General features: G+C 41.7%; 1 protein-coding gene across 7 annotated transcripts in view; it reads left to right on the top strand.

Moving 5' to 3' along the window:
- The window catches only part of ZCCHC2 (zinc finger CCHC-type containing 2), a 56,858-nt gene that overhangs the window by 14,745 nt on the left and 23,720 nt on the right, over positions 1 to 18,393 (top strand). For all 7 annotated transcript variants that reach the window (XR_010836762.1, XR_010836763.1, XR_010836761.1 and 4 more), the window contains exons 3-8: positions 1,635 to 1,711; positions 4,020 to 4,091; positions 7,080 to 7,192; positions 12,816 to 12,910; positions 15,500 to 15,583; positions 17,457 to 17,514. Coding sequence is in view for 1 of the 7 variants with exons in the window: in XM_059041407.2 (XP_058897390.1) it covers positions 1,635 to 1,711; positions 4,020 to 4,091; positions 7,080 to 7,192; positions 12,816 to 12,910; positions 15,500 to 15,583; positions 17,457 to 17,514 (499 nt within the window). In the remaining 6 variants the exon portion in view is untranslated. The remainder of the gene's footprint in view (positions 1 to 1,634; positions 1,712 to 4,019; positions 4,092 to 7,079; positions 7,193 to 12,815; positions 12,911 to 15,499; positions 15,584 to 17,456; positions 17,515 to 18,393) is intronic.

Here is an 18,393-nt window from a genome sequence, read left to right as displayed (position 1 = left end):
GTACTCATAGATGGTTTTTCCTTTATTCTTAATTTGTAAACAAATGTACACGGTCCATGCTTTTCAGTTTTAATTTATGAGGGTTAGGGGATCTCCCGTTATCAGCCATTCCTCACCACATACTCCTTTGTTTTCCTCATCTTGATTCTGATAGATCACAGCAGGTATAACTTGAAATCAAGGCTGAAACCATAGCCATGTTCCCGTACCCGGTGGTCCCCTTCCCTAGAAGTAAAGCTGCTTCATATTTTGGAACAGTTATTAGTTCAGATGGTTTTTATTTAATAGCATCATCCTTCACATAATGTAATTGAACAGCTTTTAGAAACAGCAGACTCTCACTTCCCCACTTTGGCTTTTATCATACTGCAGCAGTTGTGAACAATTGAAGGCTTCTCACCTGGCTTCTGAGATTTTCTTTTGTCCCATTCTCAACATTTCTCACCCACCAAGGGAAATTGGCCCAGAAGCAGGCCACCAAACACTATACATTTGGAAAGTTAACACAGAATACTGGTAATGGTATCTCCTTAGTTTATTATACCCGTTTACCAGCAAATTTCTGTAATCTTACGTTTTCTGCTTTCTCAGTGCTCACCTTCTGTGATCTACAGCAATTTTAAGTCTTCCTGTATACTTTTGTTACTTTGTATATTCTACTTTGCCTATTTTAACTTCTTCTTTTAAGGCAGAGTGAGTCCTTCCCTTTCTTCTCCATCTCCTGTGCCCTGAATCCAGCAGTGACCTTCTGTTGAGTCACTTTCCTAACTTCTTCCCTGTGACCTTTATCATGACTATTTCTTCTACTTACACCGTGAGCAACAATCTTTTTTTTTTTTTTTCTTAAGTCCTTATATTATGCTTAGTAGACTGGCTCTTTTCAATTTGTAAAGAGATTTACTTGCTAAGGTGATAACTTTTACTGAAGGATGTATGAAATGAGTAGTTTGGGGATTTGCACTTTTGCTTGTTACTTCACGAGTAAGCTGACCATCTTATCTAGTTCAATTCAGAGTAATTGTTCTTAAGCCATTCATATAATTTATAATCACTATTTTATCTGTATAATAAATTGTGAAAAATTTGGCTACAGTGAACCATCATAGTTTGTTATCATGTTAAGTTTGTGTTACTGTGATATGATATTAAGGGTCACATTCGAGAAAAACAATTTTTAAATTCTCAATTGGAAGGAAATTTTTACCAGTTCATATTACTTTTGAAGGGTCTTTTCCCACCCAATTAAAAAAAAATGTTCTAGTTTACACCTAATATGCATAAATAACTGAATGACTCTAAAGTGCTGTATTTGTGTTAATCTGAATTAACAGTTCTGAAGATTTCATCTAGAAAAATAATCTTCACTGCAGGCGCCTTTTATTATTTATCTTTGGTGCTTAGCAGAGTGCTTGAAATGACTTCAGCCATTCAGCATGCTTAGTGGATATAGAAATAAATTACTTCATGGATGGACAGCACATTGCTGTGCTTCTGGGTTTTTTGTTTTATTTCATGATTAAGGCTAGTAGTAAAGGTGAATATAAATAGCTTAATCGTTTGGCTTTGTCAGGTTGGGTAACTGAAATATGTATCTAGTCTCTGTAGAACAAGTCAGCATGTTTTCTTTCTTTCAGCTGTACACATTGAGAAGATAATGTTGAAAGGAGTCCAGAGAAAAAGGGCTGACAAATATTGGGAGTACACCTTCAAAGTAAGCTACTCTCACCCAAAAAGATATCTCATACTACGTTAAATGATCTTTTGGAAAGAATGAAAATTGATCTTTGGAACAACTTAATGGCAGGTTTGCTAATTTAAGGGAAGCTATACACGTCTGTGTTTGTCTTAATTAAGGGAATGTACTGTTTTCAGTGTATACTGCATGGTTTGCCAAGTGTTAAAAATGGTATCACATTAAGTTACTCTGATAGTTTTCTTAAAAAGAAACAAGAGCCTTAGATTTAAGGTGTAAGATATATCTTTAAAAAGTGAAAGTAAACATTCACCAGTATTTTTAAAAATCAAGATCACAGGCATTGTCTTCTCCTGGTACTTTTCTCCTCCTCTTCTTTCTCCAAGGCTTGTATTTTCTGGCCTTCGTTGGCTTTTCTTATCTCTGATTGCTCTGCTGTCATTCTGTCCTTCACACAGCTTTCTGATTAACTGCAGGGCCCTGCTCTGTTAGTCCCCACGGCTCCTTTTTGCCTGTTGACTGAGCTGTGGATTCCGTGTCCACGTCTTCCTTCCTCCCTGCTCGGGCTTCGCTGTCAAGCCCTTTCTTCTGATGTGGGGACTGCCCACGCCTTGAAGCCACATGGAGGAAAGACGCTGTGTTTCTGTGCATCCTCACTTCACTTCCTACCCAGAGGTGTTGCTTGCCCAGCTTTAGCTGTACTTGCCTCACAAAGTCATTTCTGATCCTCCAGCAGAATTATTTTTTCATTCATGCCAGGTGTACCACCATCATCCCTTTCCCAGATTCTTAATTTGGGTTACACGATTTTTCTTTCCAGAAGGCTGTCATCTCATAGAGAGCAGGAATCTTCATCCTCTGCATCTCGCCATATCTGACTTGCTTAGTACATTAGTTGGAGTTTCAGGACTCTGGCTCCTGCCTTCTTCTGTGAGAAATATCCTCAATCTTCAAACTTTAACTCCTTATCTCCATGTTTCACCTACGTTTTGTAACATTTAACACAACCCCCCCTGCCCTCTTCATTCAGTGAGACCAGCTCTTTTGTTGCTGGAGCTCTAAGCGCATTCCTTCCTTAAGGCCTTCGTTGTCCTGTGGCTCTGGAACGATATTCCCCCAGACCCTGGCACAGCTGACGTCCCTTCAGCTCGCACACAGGCTCGACGGCTCCTGCTCTGAGGCTTTTCTTGGCACCCCTCTGACGTGCTTCTCCCAGCTCCTGCTCCATGCCCAGCTCGTTTTCTTCGGGGCACTGATCACTGAGGGAACTCCTTGTCCATTCACTGGCTCTAATCTGATTCCTGCACTAGACTCTGACCTCAGCCATCAGAGGCTTCACTGTCTTTTCCACTCCTGTATCCTTTCATAAGAACAGTGTCTGACACAAGTAGCTGCTCAACAAACATTTGAATAATTAAGAATCATTTAAAAGATGTGCCAGTTAATAAGGATATTTGCTTGAGGGTTGCTAGATAAAATTTTGTATGTATTCTTAAGTATCTGGTTAATTGTAGCATGATTGGTTGGTAAGGCTTATGTATTAGCATAGTTCAGGTGTTCACTCAGCTCAAATAATTGTGAAGTAGAAATTATTAGTGGACTACCATCGAGTCCACTGAGTTTAAGGTATCCAAGAAGTAGGTGGGTAATAGATTTTACTTCTGGCTCTTCTGCTTACCTAGAGTTGAATCTAAGTAAGTTAACCTTTTTTGAGTTTTAGTTTCTCCATCTGAAAACGGAGGTAGTCATGTCTGCCCCATCTACATTAATACGATTGTAAAAGCATTAAGATAAAGATGAAATCTTTTCATAAACCATAAGTCCCCATAAAAATGCAATACAGTACTACCAAAGAGGGGCAGTAAACTTGGTATTTCTCTTAAGAATGTATATTTTTTTTAAAAAATGTATATTTAATAAGTTCCAGGAGATCGAGTTTTTCTTTTTTCTTGGGGCATATATCTATGCTGTCGAAGTGTCATTTTAGAGTCCCTACAATGTCACCAAAAGGAATGTAAGACATTTCCCTTTCTGAAAAATTACTAAAGTATAGTCACATTTTTAGAAAACAGCTTGTTTTGAAAACCATGTGCTTTGAAAGGAGTTATTAAAAGTTTTTAAAGTAGAATGTCAATATACAGTTAATTTTAACAGTTTTGAAGAAATTATGACAATACCAGTAAGGTATTATACCAATAACTTTATATTTATAATTGTTAATCTTGATAAAGTTAAAGTAAGGTCATTTGTTTTACACATGGCTTTTTTCCAGTCAGTTCCTGCCTAAGAAATAACTGTATAACGTGTTTTTTTTTTTTTTAATCAGGTAAATTGGTCTGATCTTTCAGTCACAACAGTAACAAAAACCCACCAAGAACTACAGGAATTTCTGCTGAAGGTAAAAGTGTAGATTTTGGTGTTAAAATGATTTTTACGTGATATACAGCAGGGGTCCCCAACCCCTGGGCAGCGGGCAGGTAGCGGTCCTGGCCTGTTAGCAACTGGCCGCGCAGCAGGAGGTGAGTGGCGGTGAGCGAAGCTTCCCCCGCCGCTGCCCGTCGCTCCCCATTGCCGGCATCACTGCCTGAGCCGTCCCATCCCACCACCCCGCGCCCCGGTCCAGGGAAGAATTGTCTTCCATGAAACCGGTCCCTGGTGCCAAAAAGGTTGGGGACCGCTGGTACACAGAATCCAAAAACCTTAGCACCAAAACAAACACCAGGAAAATTAAAGCATGTATATAGAGGCTGGCTTACAACTCTTCATGAACATTGTAGAAAATGTCATGTTATTCTAAACATAGATTTTGTTACCTTACATTACCAATACAAGGAGTTGATGGTTTTCCACATTTAAAAAAAAAGGGGGGGGAGGGAACCTTATTCCTGGTTCCTTGCCAAGATATATACTGTTGGTGGTTCTGCGCCTGGCGCCCGACAGGGTCTCTCCTCTGGGTTTCTCTAAACTTTATCTGCTCTTTGTCTTGACAGATTTCATTTTTCAGTCACAGAATTTCTCTAAAAGCTTAGGGTGGTTTTTTTTTTTTAAAAATGCGGCCCGAAATAAATAATTTGCTCTTCAGAATCACAGTAATTAATGGTCCCCCTGCTTAGCCAACATCTGAATATAGTGTTTTTTTCCATAGGACCAATGCCTTACTTATCAGGTTATATGAAATAATTGGCAACTAGCTTACTTCTAGGAACGAATTGCCGATTATGAAATATCCTTTCAAGTTTATCATGTCTTTTTTCCTTTTCATCTTCCTTTTAAAATCATCTACAAAAGGTATAGAGCATAAGCTGTCTGCTTGACAAACCTGTACATACTAACAGTCTTTAACTTCTGTGGATGCTGTTGAACTGCACCTAAAGTTTGCTACAGTGAGGAAGGTCAGGGAGTTTGCTGTAGTGAGTTTGAGGTCAGTGCTTTCCAATCCTTTTTTCCATATCAATAGCAACCTCTTTCCTCCACATCCTGGCCTCCTTCCCCTGCTGCTCCTTGACAGCTGTGTCTGGCACCTGTGTTGTTTCTCCTTACCAGAAAGGAAGCTCCATGAAAGCAGGGTTCTTGTTTCATCCTCACTGCTGTATCCACAGGGCCAGAAACAGTACTTAGGACAGGGTCGGAGTTTGAACTATATGTTGACGGAATGAATGAACGGATTAATGAGGAGAGTTGCAAAAACCAAGTTGTAATTAGATTTTGTAGATGGTTATCCGTTAGGCCGCAGTGTTTTTAAAGAAAAACTTGTACCGAGGTGTGAATACCTTCCAGCACGCTGAGCTTGTGCTGTGGCTGAGCCGGGGCTCCGGAGGTGGGGGACTGGGTGTGCTGGAACAAAGACCAGGCAGGTGAGAAAGTTCGAGTGACTGGTATAGAAGAGACATGTATTTTTAGTGAATACGCCTTCCTCTAGGACTGGAAGTAGTCCCTGGATATTGAAGATAAAAGCACTTGAAAATAAATCAGTTTGCAAATACTGATGGCTGCATATCCGCACTCTGCCCAGTCACGTGGGCAGTCACTGACCAGGTGAAAATGTATATATTCTCACCTTCCTGTGTTTAGAAGAGCCATGAGTCATTCAGTAGTTGAAATAAGCTTCTCCACTGAAGCTGGTTTTGGCTGTGTACAAATATTCAGGAGAAATTTTGTTTAAAATGGGTAATGTGATATATGCCTAATGTTCTAAATCTGTATTAAAATGATAACATCAAAGTATAAATACTGAAATGAATGGTCATTTCCTTGTTTGGAAAGTAGATCCAGAACGGGCTTCCTGTTAGTGGTCTGAGGACATGATTTACACAGTGGGTGTGTGGAATGCCAGCAGAGCGTTTGACCTTATTACCACGTTAATAAAAGGACCAGGAAGAGCTTCGTTGTGTTATAACATCTTGATTCCGTAGTCTTACTGTGCCTAAAATAGTAATACTTACACTACCTTTGTTAAATTTTCCATTTCTGAATTGTTGACTCACAATGCTTATTTGTCAGAAGAGTACTTACTTTGGGCTTTCCAATTAAAAATTAATATGTAAACTGACAAATTTGTATAGATTGTTATAGTCCCGTGGCACCTTAGATAAATGTGTTAATGGTTCTATTCTTAATTTTGGTGAAAGTGCCTGCAGTTCACGAGTTAATTGCAAAGACTAGTTATCAAAAGTCAAATTTAAAAATTTGACTTCTTGAAAGACTTGGAAAATTAGTTTTATAAGGGATCAATTTATTAGGCATTTTAATAGGTAAACTAGTTAATAAAAACAAAGTTTTAAGTCATTTTATTTAATTTAAAAATTTTCTTGGTCAACTGATGATTTCTTTGTGATTTCTTGTACATGGCTCTGAGGCCCACCTCCATCACTCGGAGGAAAAGGTTACAAAACTTCCAATTAATCTTTTTATGTAAGATTCTGAGTTTTCACCCCATCTTTCACACCCAGGTCTTTATTTGGTGTGTAGCGTTGACAGTCTGACATGGCCTGAGGTTCACACGTGACACAGAAGGCGCAAAAGTGATTACTACAAAGGCAGAGGTCACAGTTTTCAGAATACTATTTGAGGATAAAAATAATACTCCCTGTGCCCTGCGAAAGGCTCCATTTCACTAAAGAACCTTGGTGTGGTGTCCTGGGATGGGAGGGGAGCGCCGGCGGGCCCAGAGCAGGCTTAGCGCTGCCGGCACCCTCGGCCCCTCCCCTCCCCTCGGGACCCAGAGGTGCCCTGCGCAGGGCCACTTTTCAGGAAGATTTAGAAAAGCAACTGCTTTGGGATGATTTCTGAGTAGGAGGCATTCATCTTCCTTTCGTGCCTCTGGTGTGTGACACACTTGCCAGTCGGTGAGAAACTTAACGATGGTTCTGCGGTTTTTCTTTCCTAGCTTCCAAAGGAGCTGTCCTCGGAGACTTTTGACAAGACCATCTTAAGAGCCCTGAATCAGGGCTCATTGAAGAGGGAAGAGCGACGGCACCCTGACCTGGAGCCCATCCTGAGGTAACGGTTTACTGGCACCTCCGCGGCAGCCTCACAGCCTGGGTCACGGCTGTCCTGGGGCTGAGGATGGAGTTCTAGGGGAGATCACAGAGATTCCTCCTCTGGAGTACTTTTCAGAATGGACTTTTTATCCTTGTGTTATTTAGATCTAGGCTAGTAGACACCAAATAAATTTCTCGTATCATTGTACTTTTCAGCTGTCTGTTATCATAAAAATCATTTCTAAAGTATGCAGATATTCAGTGAAACCTCTTATTTTCACCATAAAATATTTATTGAAATTCAGAGGCCCTTGTCCAAGAGCTCAACTTTGGAGGTGGTTTTGGATTTAAGCTGTTGTGTAAGGTTAGGCTAACGGGTGGGAAAGAGAAGGGCGGCCGAGGTTTGCAGCGTGGTTTTGGTCATCGTTGGTGCTCATAACGGCCAAGGAAACAAATGCTGTTATACTGGAAACTTGCAGTTATTAATAAGTAAAATAAGTGAAAGCAGTGTTGGCGCGTGTGTGGCTTGGGGTCGGGGCTTAGGTGAGACTGATCTGCCCTCTGAAGCTAAGCGGGCCCAACCTGGGAGGACTTGCTGAGGCAGAGGTGCGAGCCATTTCACGCGGTGACCCTCCTGCTCCCCCGAGGCCCCTGAGTATTCCCAGGATGGGATGGGGCTGGGGACAGAGGCAGAAATCCGGGAGGGAGGGTATTTTCATTGTACGACAAGGTTTAGGGTGTGACTTGGAAGCAAATGAGGGAAACCAGAGAGGAGATGGAGTGACTGGGAAAAGGCAGCAGAGCAGAGAGCTGGCGAGTCTGAATCGAAGCCCCCCTACAAGCACGATGGGAGGCGTGGAGGGTGGCTGGGCTGCGAGGAAAGCGGGCCCGGCCGCCGGCAGAATTTTAGAGTCAGAAGGCCCCAGCCCGTTCACTGAGGGGTGGGGTCCCAGAGGGCACAGTGGGAGGGTCCAGAGAAGGACGAGGAGCAGGGGAGGGGCTGGGCCTCTTGGGGGTGGGCGCAGAGAGCATTCCAGGGCTGAGATGGGGTGGGGCTGGGTGAGGAAGAGTTGGCTGAACTCCTGAGTCCCCTGTGCTGCCGCTCTAGCATTGGTGGGCAGTACATCCCCGGGGAGCCTGTGAAAGGGCAGAGCCGCGCCCCACAGCACTGGGGTGAGCGCAGCGGCAGGATTCTGGGCTGCCGGAGGCGCGTGGTCCGCAGAGCACGCCCTGGAGGGTGGCGCGCTCTCAGGCCCCCGCACATACAGGTGGCTCAGGAGGGGCTCGCGCAGCTGTGATACGGGGGCAGGGGGTGGCAGCGCGAGCCTGGTGTCTGCGCCGGGTGACGGCCTCTGGGGAGGGAAGTCATTCACCCCCGTGATGGTGGCGGGAGGCCTGACCTAGTGTTCCAGAGGGTGCACACGTGACAGGCGGCCCGGAGGGGCGTGGGGCCGGCCCAGGTGGCGTCACGAGGGTGTACACGCAGGGCTCCGAAGGGAGAAGCAGTGACAGTGGGAGACAGATGAGCTTACTACAGGGTGGGGGGGGCTAGTTAGGGTGTATATTAAGAATCATGAGAACCGGGTTTCTCTGTTGGAGAAGAGAGTTATGGTATGGAAAGGAGAAAACCAGAATGAACCCTGGAGTGTCTCATTGGAATTGAAGATACCAGTGCAGACTCGTGATTTCCAGTATATATAGGTAGATACAGAAATAAATATGGTTGTGTGTGTACACATGTGTTCCCTGGCTCTGGCCATTGAAAGGGTCTGGAAGCAGCCACACCCCAGTAGCGGTGGGCATCCCTGGCATCCAGAGCTTGACTTGTAACTCTGTTCTCCACTGAACAGAGTTAGGGCTCCTTGGAGGAGAAGGTGATTGCAGGGCTGGAGGAGGAAAAATACAAGATGAGCCCGTTGTGCCAGAGAGCAAGGAAGCGCTCAAGGAATGTTTGGCTTGATCACAAGGACAAAGGCCAGCTTGAAGGGGCTCCTAGTGGTCAAATCTGGAACAAATTGAACATCAAAATAAATAACAGTAACATTGAATAAAATAGGAAACCATGGGTCCATGTTGAAATAAATAATAAACGAATAGACTGAACATTTGAGGACTAGGACATTTACATTGTCAAAGTCGTTTCCCAGTGCTTATTACTTCTAAAGGAGGGAGAGTAACTCTGGGTGGAGAAGTCTGACAGATGCTACTTGGATCCAGGAGAGTGAACTTGACTCAGGATCACCTGCCACACAATAGGCTGCAACGAAGGAGCACTGCCTCACTCCTGTGATATTCCTGCTGTGAACCTAATCTCGAGGAAATGGCAGACAAACCCAAATTGTGACCGTTCCACAAAATATCTGCGCTGTCCTCTTAAAGCCAGGACAGTCGAGGGAGGGCTGAGAAGGTAGCGCAGCTAGCTGGATGCAGCGCAGGATCTGAACTGGGTCTTTGTGGTAAAAAGGATACTTTGGGATCAATTGGCAAAATTTAAATGGCATCTGGGGGTTAGGAGGTCATAATTTATCAGTGTTAACATCCTGATTTTTATTGTAGGAAAATGTCTTTGTAGGAATACTCATGTTTCACCCGGTGTTGGGGCAGCAGAGGTCAATTATTTATGGTTTAGAAAGAAAATTCTCTTTACTCTATTTGCAACTTCTCTAAGTTTGAGGTTTTCAGAGGGAAAAAAAATACTTCCACAAGGAGCCACTTTCAGAAGTTTGGCTCTTGGCCAACACCACAGTTAAGTATGTGTTGGACTCCTTGTTATAGCTTTTAGGGTTCTCCTCATATGATCTCGTGTGTGTGTGGGGGGTGGGTGGGTGGATAGCCTTTTTACTATAAAGATGTTATTCAAGCTATTTGTGGAGAATGCAAAGGAAGGTGTAATGTGAAAAGTCCCTAATATCCCTTTCTTCAAGTCTAGTCACTGGAAGTGGCCTTCATTAAAAACTTACGTACCTCTCCAAAAATTTTCTGTGCATGTACACATCCCTGAGTTTGTGTATTTGTATGTATTTCCTTTGCACAAATGAACTCTCCTTTGCCCACCTTTTTGCCACTTAGTCTTTTCATTAAATATATTGGACGTGGTAAAGCATCAGTACATGTAAAAAGATTACTGCCTCATTTTTTATTTGCTACATAATGTTCCATTTTTAGTGGTACCATAACTAAACTAATCAGTGTATTTTATGGCTGTTTTGGTTCTTCCTAAATATTTTAAAGCTACAAGAATATTACAGTGACTGTCCACATATATGTTTCTTAACACACTTCTCTGTAAGAAATGTCTGGAATTGGAATTTTTGGTCAGAAGTACAGTGTGCATTTTTTAATATGCAGTACTTCCAGATTACTTCTCAGAAGGCAGCAGCACTTTATACCCTCAGAAGCCTTGTTTTTGCATCTCCTCCACACCTCAGCAGACATAAATACTCTCAGCTTCTCATCTTTGCCAATGTCTCAAAAAGGAAGACTGTACCTCATTTTAATCTGTATTTGAGTGGCCATTTGTACTTTCCTGTGAATGAATTTTTCAGTCCCTTTCACTTTTTTATTGATTACTAATTTATAAGAATTATTTGTTAGATAAAAGAAAGGAGCACTGTTGGTCATTATTTCTTGACCATGCAGAAGGTTTAAATTTTTATGTAGTTGGATTTATCAGTCTTTTGTTTTACAGGTTCAGGGTTTTGTGTCCAGCTTAAAAAGACTTTTTCTCTTCAAAAGTTATATTTTAAAAATGTTTTCTTTGTAATACTTCCTTTTAAAAACATCTTTGATTCTTTTGTATGGCTAGCCTGTGGTCTCAACACCATTAATTGGATTTTAAGACACATTCTCAGTTTGTGAATTTTAGATTAGTATCGCTATAGTTCATTTAAGAAATGTAGCAATTATAAAGGAGGGGGAGAAATGAAAGGGAAAGGTAGGTAATGAATTTATAAGTGAAGTGGAGATTGGATTGGTACAGGACATACTGCATTGACTTCCAAGTACACTGTAAATTAGGAAAATGAAGATATGGCACTGAAGTGTACATTTGGGGTTGGATGACTTCTATTATGTCCAAATGTAATCCTGTTTTTCTTATTTGATTGCTTGAGTAGTTTATGGCCACTTTGGGTTCTAGTTGCCATCTTGTGGTTATGCAGCAATGAACCCTGACTCGAGTCTGTATGCTCATTCCATCCAAGCCCCCTGCCTTTATCTCAGGTGTGGTTTTCCTATACTGGATATGCCTGTACTTTTGACCAGTTAATTTGGTTTGTAACTGGGAAGTAGATGCCTTTGGATTTTAATCCTCAGCCTTCGGTAGTGTGTTCAGACCTGGAAATTTAGATTAGCTCCGTACTTCGTATCTCAGTTTCTCTTCCATCTCTTCATTTCCTCCCTTTGTCTTCCTGTTGAATATTTACCTCCACATTTGAGAACCAAGAAGCAATTTTGTCTAACGCACAAGGCAACTTTGGTCTATAAGGGTCATCTCTTGATATGGTATTTTGATGCTTTTATAACTAATCTGAATGATAGGTCCAAAACCTTGGGGGGGAGACATTAAGAATTAAATTTTTAAATGAGCATTTAAAATGTTCAAAAGTAATGGAAGGGGGTTTGGATGTTGAGCAGGGTGACAGTTTAATATGCGTATACTATTTGAGTGTCATAACCTTGAAGAATGTTAGTATATTCCCTAAGAAGAAATCGGAACTGAAAGGCCAGATAACTTGTTTAGGGTGATTCAGCTTTTAAGTGATTGAGCTGGTATTCAGATCCCAAGTAAACTTTCCATTAGACTGTGCTGTAACTATGCCCCTTTTTGTGGAGTCCCTTTTGTAGGGAAGACCTCCAGTTGGAATCTTTTTTTTGGGGGGTGGGGTATGCGGGCCTCTCACTGTTGTGGCCTCTCCCGTTGTGGAGCACAGGCTCCGGATGCGCAGGCTCAGCGGCCATGGCTCACGGGCCCAGCCACTCTGCGGCATGTGGGATCCTCCCGGACCGGGGCACGAACCCGCGTCCCCTGCATCAGCAGGCGGACTCTCAACCACTGCACCACCAGGGAAGCCCCAGTTGGAATCTTTTAATGACATTAATAAAACATGAGGAAAGCTGTTTTTTTAAAAATAACAGCTTAGACTTGTGGTATGACATAACATATTGAGGTGAATCGTCAGTCGTACCTTAGTCTGTAGTAATACTTGTAACTAACTTGGCCGCTGCGTTCCGTTCGTAGTTTCCAGAACTCCTGCATCCCGAACTTCCCAACCTCTTACCTTCAGACTGTGGGGAGGTGCCTTCATGGTACACCCAAATGATGAAAAGTAACACCTATGAAGACAGGTAAAGAAGCTGAAGTTGTTTTTCTGAGCAGAAAGGCGACTTTTGGACCACTTGGGTAAAAGGCTGAAATAACACATAGTTGGTTAGAATTGAAGCGTTGCCACTAGATTATATAAAATTAAAAATAAGTCTTTTATTTACTTCCTCCTATGGGAAATACATTAGAAAATAATATTCTTTTCCTTAGGAAAACAATTTTTTATACCTGAATTAAACTGCCACTGAGTTTGTTTACAATCTAAACTATCTCATGGATTTATAGTACATGAAATTAATGAATGTCTTTTTACATGCAGGCAGCTATTTTCAACTTCATCACGAGCTTTTCTGCAGAATCAGAAAGTACACAGCTTTTTTCAGTCCATATCATCAGACCCTCTACACAGCCTCAGTAAGTGTCCCTCTGCTTCTCTGTAGAAATTTGGCCCTTTCCTCGCTTGGATTTCTTTACCATGCCATCTTGTACGGCATTGTCATTTTAGTTAAGGTCAAGGAATAGTGGCATACAAAATTAGAAACATTTGTAGTTTTTAGTGAATTTTGCACTGCAATTTTAAAGAAAATAACTTACAACAGCTAATGTGACAAAACAGTAATGACCTATATGCAAAAGGAATGTAAAAAAGAGTAGATGTATGTATATATATATATATAAAACCGATTCACTTTGCTGTACAGCAGAAACTAACACAACACTGTAAATCAGCTATACTCTAGTAAAAATTTAAAAAAAGAAAAAAAAAAAAGCTAATGTCACAAAACAGACTGATTCCAAGGCAAGGGCCAAGTATCTCAAACTCGTGGGCATACTGGATCCTCAAGTTCCTTGAGAGATCTGGCTTACAGGTTGTAGAGATGCTTCAGTGCTGCTTGCGTGATGGATAACCTCTCGTGATCTGCCCCTGTTCCCATAATGACCTCCCCAGCCTCCCAGGCTGGAAACTCTGGCCTTACTCTTTTCACTTTTCCTCTTTGTATTCAGTCATTTAAAGGCCAAGTCACACCAGACAAAGGACATCATCCTTTTTACCCCTCCCCACCAATCCCATTGTTAGTTAGATCTTTTTTTCATGCTCAGACTGTGCAAAAACCTCACTTCTCTCAGATTCTAGTTTCTTACTGTACTATAACCTGTCATGGGATTGTCTCGGGGATCAATTTGTTAATCCTCTATTGAGAACCTTAAACGCTTGCTGTGAAATTCAAGCCCTGCCGTGAGCCCCTCGAGCCGCCTGTCACCTCTCTCGGGCTCCCAGGGCTCGCAGGCTCTGCAGCCGTTCAGGACACCCTGCCGTTTCCTGTCCCAGGGTCTTGGTTCGTTCTGCACCCTTTCTTTTGTTACAGTCTGTTAAAGTCACACCTGTTTCAGGACCCAACTGAAATAACACCTCATGAGGATTTCCTAGGTGTCTCTTATGTTCTTGTGGTTTGGTTTTGCCCACGTGTTTCAGCATTCATCATGGTCTGCCTTGAGTTTAGTTTTATACACGTCTATCTCAGCTGCCTTTTTTAATAAATATTTTGCCAGTAACATCGATGTGTGCTTTAGGAGAATTTCTGCTAACTTTAAGCACAGCCACTATGGCAAGTCGCTATGTATTTTTCTTGTTTTTTGAGTCTTTCCTTCTGCTTTCAACAAAGCCATGTCTCCCTGTACCTAGAGGGGAAAGAAAATACATTTTTCCTCAGTTCGAAGTGGGAGGAAAAAAAAGAGGTAAAAAAAAAAATAGTATGATTGGATATTTATTGTTACATAGGGGTTAACTTTTAGTTTTTCTAATCATTTGTGTGTATGTATATATGCCTTAAACATTTTAAACAAAAAGTAGCAACTAGAATTAATGGCTTTTCATGACTAAGACAAGATGAACAACTCCATGTTTAAATTCATGTCTGAATAGTGGCAATAGCTTTTTTAGAAGAGAATCCTGATCATTCTAGAGTCGTTAATGGATTTAACAGTCAGTGCTTTCCACTTGAACCAAGTGTGGTTTTTAATGAATATCTATAAATAGCGTCTAATTCTAAAAAAGCATTGAAGCATGAAGTTAAACTTTTAATTCAGATTTTAGCGGGCTGCCTAGGAAAATGTACCCAAGTGAGTAGTACACATATAAATAACAGAAAACCCATCTGGAGAGTTTGGCAGTATCTAAATTACATGAGCAGTGCTAAAGAGGCTGGTAGATTTTAAGATATCAAATCGTTGTGAAATCAAAATAGTGTATTAAAGGACATATTTTGAGATTGTGGAAAATCTGGTCAGGATGTTCAAATTATTTTACCAAAGAACACATCACTGGCAAAGTTCATTTGCACTTACTCTTTTAAGAAATGACAGCTCTAACTTCCCCTGCCCCCGCAACAGAGAGCAATATTCCGTATCCTGACAGCTGAGAGAACAAATGTTAAACTCCTGAATGACTTAAAATGTTGACCTCCAGAAGCCTATTGGTCTGTATTTTAATGGAGACGTAATCCAGTGCATCAGAGTGGGTTCCGTGGGTCAGTGCTGGTCCATGATTGCTGATCACTGGTCTATGGTAGAAGAACAGGAACAGAGAGGAGATGCTGGGAGTAATCTGACGTTGCCATATTATACTGTCTTTCATAAAAGGAGCGATCCACACAAACTGGAAATTCTGAAAAACCTTACACAGCACAGATAGTTGAGAAGCCCTGATCTAGTCCATCTCCTCATTTTGCACAAGAGCACGCTGGGGCAGGCAGATGTGAAGCAGCTTGCTTCACGCCTGTGGCTTTTATGGGGAGAGCTGGCTCCATGCTTCAGGGTCCGCACTCCCAGTCCAGGGTTTTGTGCTATGTCCTCTAGCTTTCGTCAGCGTCCTAACCACTAGACTTGTTCTCTTTACCATTAACTCTCCACTCTCATCCTCCGTGGGAGAAGAGTAATCATTATATTTTTTTCTCACTATTATAATTTTCCCTAAAAGTTAATGGTATTTAATACTTCCCGCAGATAACTTACAATCCTCTCTGAAGACTTCTAAGATATTAGAACACTTAAAAGAAGACAGCTCAGAAGCTTCAAGTCAAGAAGAAGGTAAACGCTGATTCACTGGAATAAGTCATTCTGCGTGATATTGTCACAGGGATAGGTAAACAAACCGTTAGAACAGATTAAGGAACTGAGAAACAGACATATGGGAACTTGGACTGTGACAGGTGGCCTTACAGAAAAGTGGGGAAAGAATATGCAATAAATGGTATTGGCTGGATTTCCAGTCAAAAAAAATGTTATATAATTAGATCCCTACTTCTGTTGGGCACAGAAAATTTCAAATGAATACCAAATTATTTGCAACATATATAAACTCAATGTAATATGTAAAATGTAAAACTTAAATTTTTAAATGTTAATAGTCTGGGATGAGAAGGCTTTCTTGACAGGACAGAGCATAACCATGGTGGAGATCTTTCTAATCTAAATTAAAGCTTAACACGTGACAAGGGGTTACCATTCAGAGGACATTTGCAGGATATTTACAGGTGTAAAGACTATACATCCAGACAATAGATTCTTCTAAAAATCATTGAGAAAGTCAGTCTGGTCAACAATATAGGGAAAGATAAACATAGGCGGTTCTCACAGAAGAAACTTGAATGGTGCAGCCTCACGAGTAGTCCAGAAAATGCAAACTAAAAACAATGAGAGGGGCTTCCCTGGTGGCGCAGTGGTTAAGAATCCGCCTGCCAATGCAGGGGACACGGGTTCGAGCCCTGGTCCACGAAGACCCCACATGCCGTGGAGCAACTAAGCCCGTGCGCCACAACTACTGAGCCTGCGCTCTAGAGCCCGCGAGCCACAACCACAGAAGCCCGTGTGCCTAGAGCCCATGCTCTGCAACAAGAGAAGCCACCGCAATGAAGAGTAGCCCCCCGCTCGCCACAACTAGAGAAAGCCCGCGTGCATCAGTGAAGACCCAATGCAGCCAAAAATAAGTAAAATAATTTAAAAAAAAAAGCAATGAGAGATTAGTTCACAGTCATCAGATTGGCAAACCATTTTCAAGTCTGACGTTATCAAAGATACGAAGTAATGGGAATCCTCATCTACTGCTGATGGGAATTTAAATTGGTACAACTATTGGTACAACTATTTTGGACAAAAATTTGACACTCTCGTGAAGTTGGAGGTGATTAATGCTACTACCCAGCAGTTCTGCTTCTATGAAAATTGTCATCCATGTGTTCAAGGGACAGGGATTCAGGCTCTCCAAGCAGCTTATGGGTAACAGCAAGTACTTGGATGTTAACCCAAATGTTTCAAATGTTAATAAAGTTATAAATAGATTGTGGTATTTTCATGCTAGGTGGCAATTAAAATAAAGGGTATTTATAGTATATTCAAACAGTAGCACCACTGTGTGTTTGTGAATACACACAGGGGTAGTTAAAATAAAAACGTGCACTAGATTATTTCAACTAGTTAACCTCTGTAGAGGGAGGGAGCTGAATGGAATGGAGGGAAGCCTTCGATTGTTTCTGGGATATTTCCTTTCCTAATAAAAAGAGGCAAATACAGAGATATCTGGGAGGTGGGTACATGGGTGTTGGTTTTATTAATATGTGGTTTTTTGATATTTGAGACACTTCTTTTTTTTCTAATGGTTAAAAAAGAGCCTGAAATTGAATGTGTGGTTTTGCAGCGTAATGCTCATAGTCAAATTTCATAGTCTTGGACAAAATTGATTTTGCTATTAGGTGGGACATATTTGAGAGGATATTTAAGGAAATGACTGTGTCTTACTGTGTCTTTGAAAAGTTGTTTCTTTAAGGAATTTTCTGTGAAAAATGCTTGAAAGTGCTCTACATGGTCTGTCAGTGCTGTTATGGTCACATACATTAGTTGCATCTTCCTTTTGGATTTTGCAGAAGCATCTGGTATAATAAATTGTTTTTTTCCTCCACTCTAGATGTGTTACAGCACACCATAATCCACAAGAAGCATAACGGGAAAAGTCCCCTTGTGAAGTAGGTATCTAGTTCCTAAAACATGAATGACTTTGTGCGTTTTAAAATCAGCATCACGTTTACTTACTGATGTATTTGGCTATAATTCTGCCGTTTTATTGTTTGCTTGTTATTTGTCTCACCTCTTCTGTGTTTTCCTTTCTCTCCTTTCTTGCTTTTGGGCGTTTTTTTAAAAATTCTGTTTTTCTCTTCTGTTAGCCATGATAGTTTTCCATACATTGTTTTTCGATTCTTCTGACGGTCACCTAGAGGTTTTATTCTACATCTTTGACTTAAGAAGGTCTGATATTTGTGCTTGTACCATTTCCCACGTGAGGACTTCGGATCATTGTAACTCCCCTTACCTCCTCCCAGCTTATAAACTGTAGCTGGCGTGCATCTTAATTCAGTTTTAAACCTCGTGAAACCTTTTTGCATTAATCATTTAGGTTTTTACCATCCCACTGTTCTTTGTTCCTTCCAGTGTGCCCGAGCATCCTTCTAACTGAAGAACACTTGAGAATTCCCTGTCGTCATATGTCTGCCAGTCATGAAATCACTTTGTTTTTATCTGGAAAAAATGTCTATTTTGCCTTCATTTTTGAAAGACATTTTTGCGCATATGACGTAGGACTCCAGGCTGGCAGTTGCTTTCTGTTAGTGCTCGGAAGCTCCAGTGTCGCTGTCTCCAGTCTAGTGCCCTTGGTCCTTCGCATCATGTCCTCTCAGCCCAGTTTGATTTCTGCTGCAAAAGCCACGTGAAATCATGTCTGTGACTTCTGACCCCCCTCACACTGCGACCGTCCCTCCGCAGGCCCTGCCTCCCGACTGCCCGCCTCCCGCCTCAGGGCCCGCGCTGACCCTGTGAGCCTGCTTAGCCCTTGAACCAGCCCAGTTCAG

Source organism: Kogia breviceps, chromosome 15 (genome assembly GCF_026419965.1).
Source record: "Kogia breviceps isolate mKogBre1 chromosome 15, mKogBre1 haplotype 1, whole genome shotgun sequence".
Lineage (NCBI taxonomy): Eukaryota > Metazoa > Chordata > Mammalia > Artiodactyla > Physeteridae > Kogia > Kogia breviceps.
The sequence above is the reverse complement of the archived record's forward strand: the minus strand, read 5'-3'. Positions and strand labels throughout refer to the sequence as shown.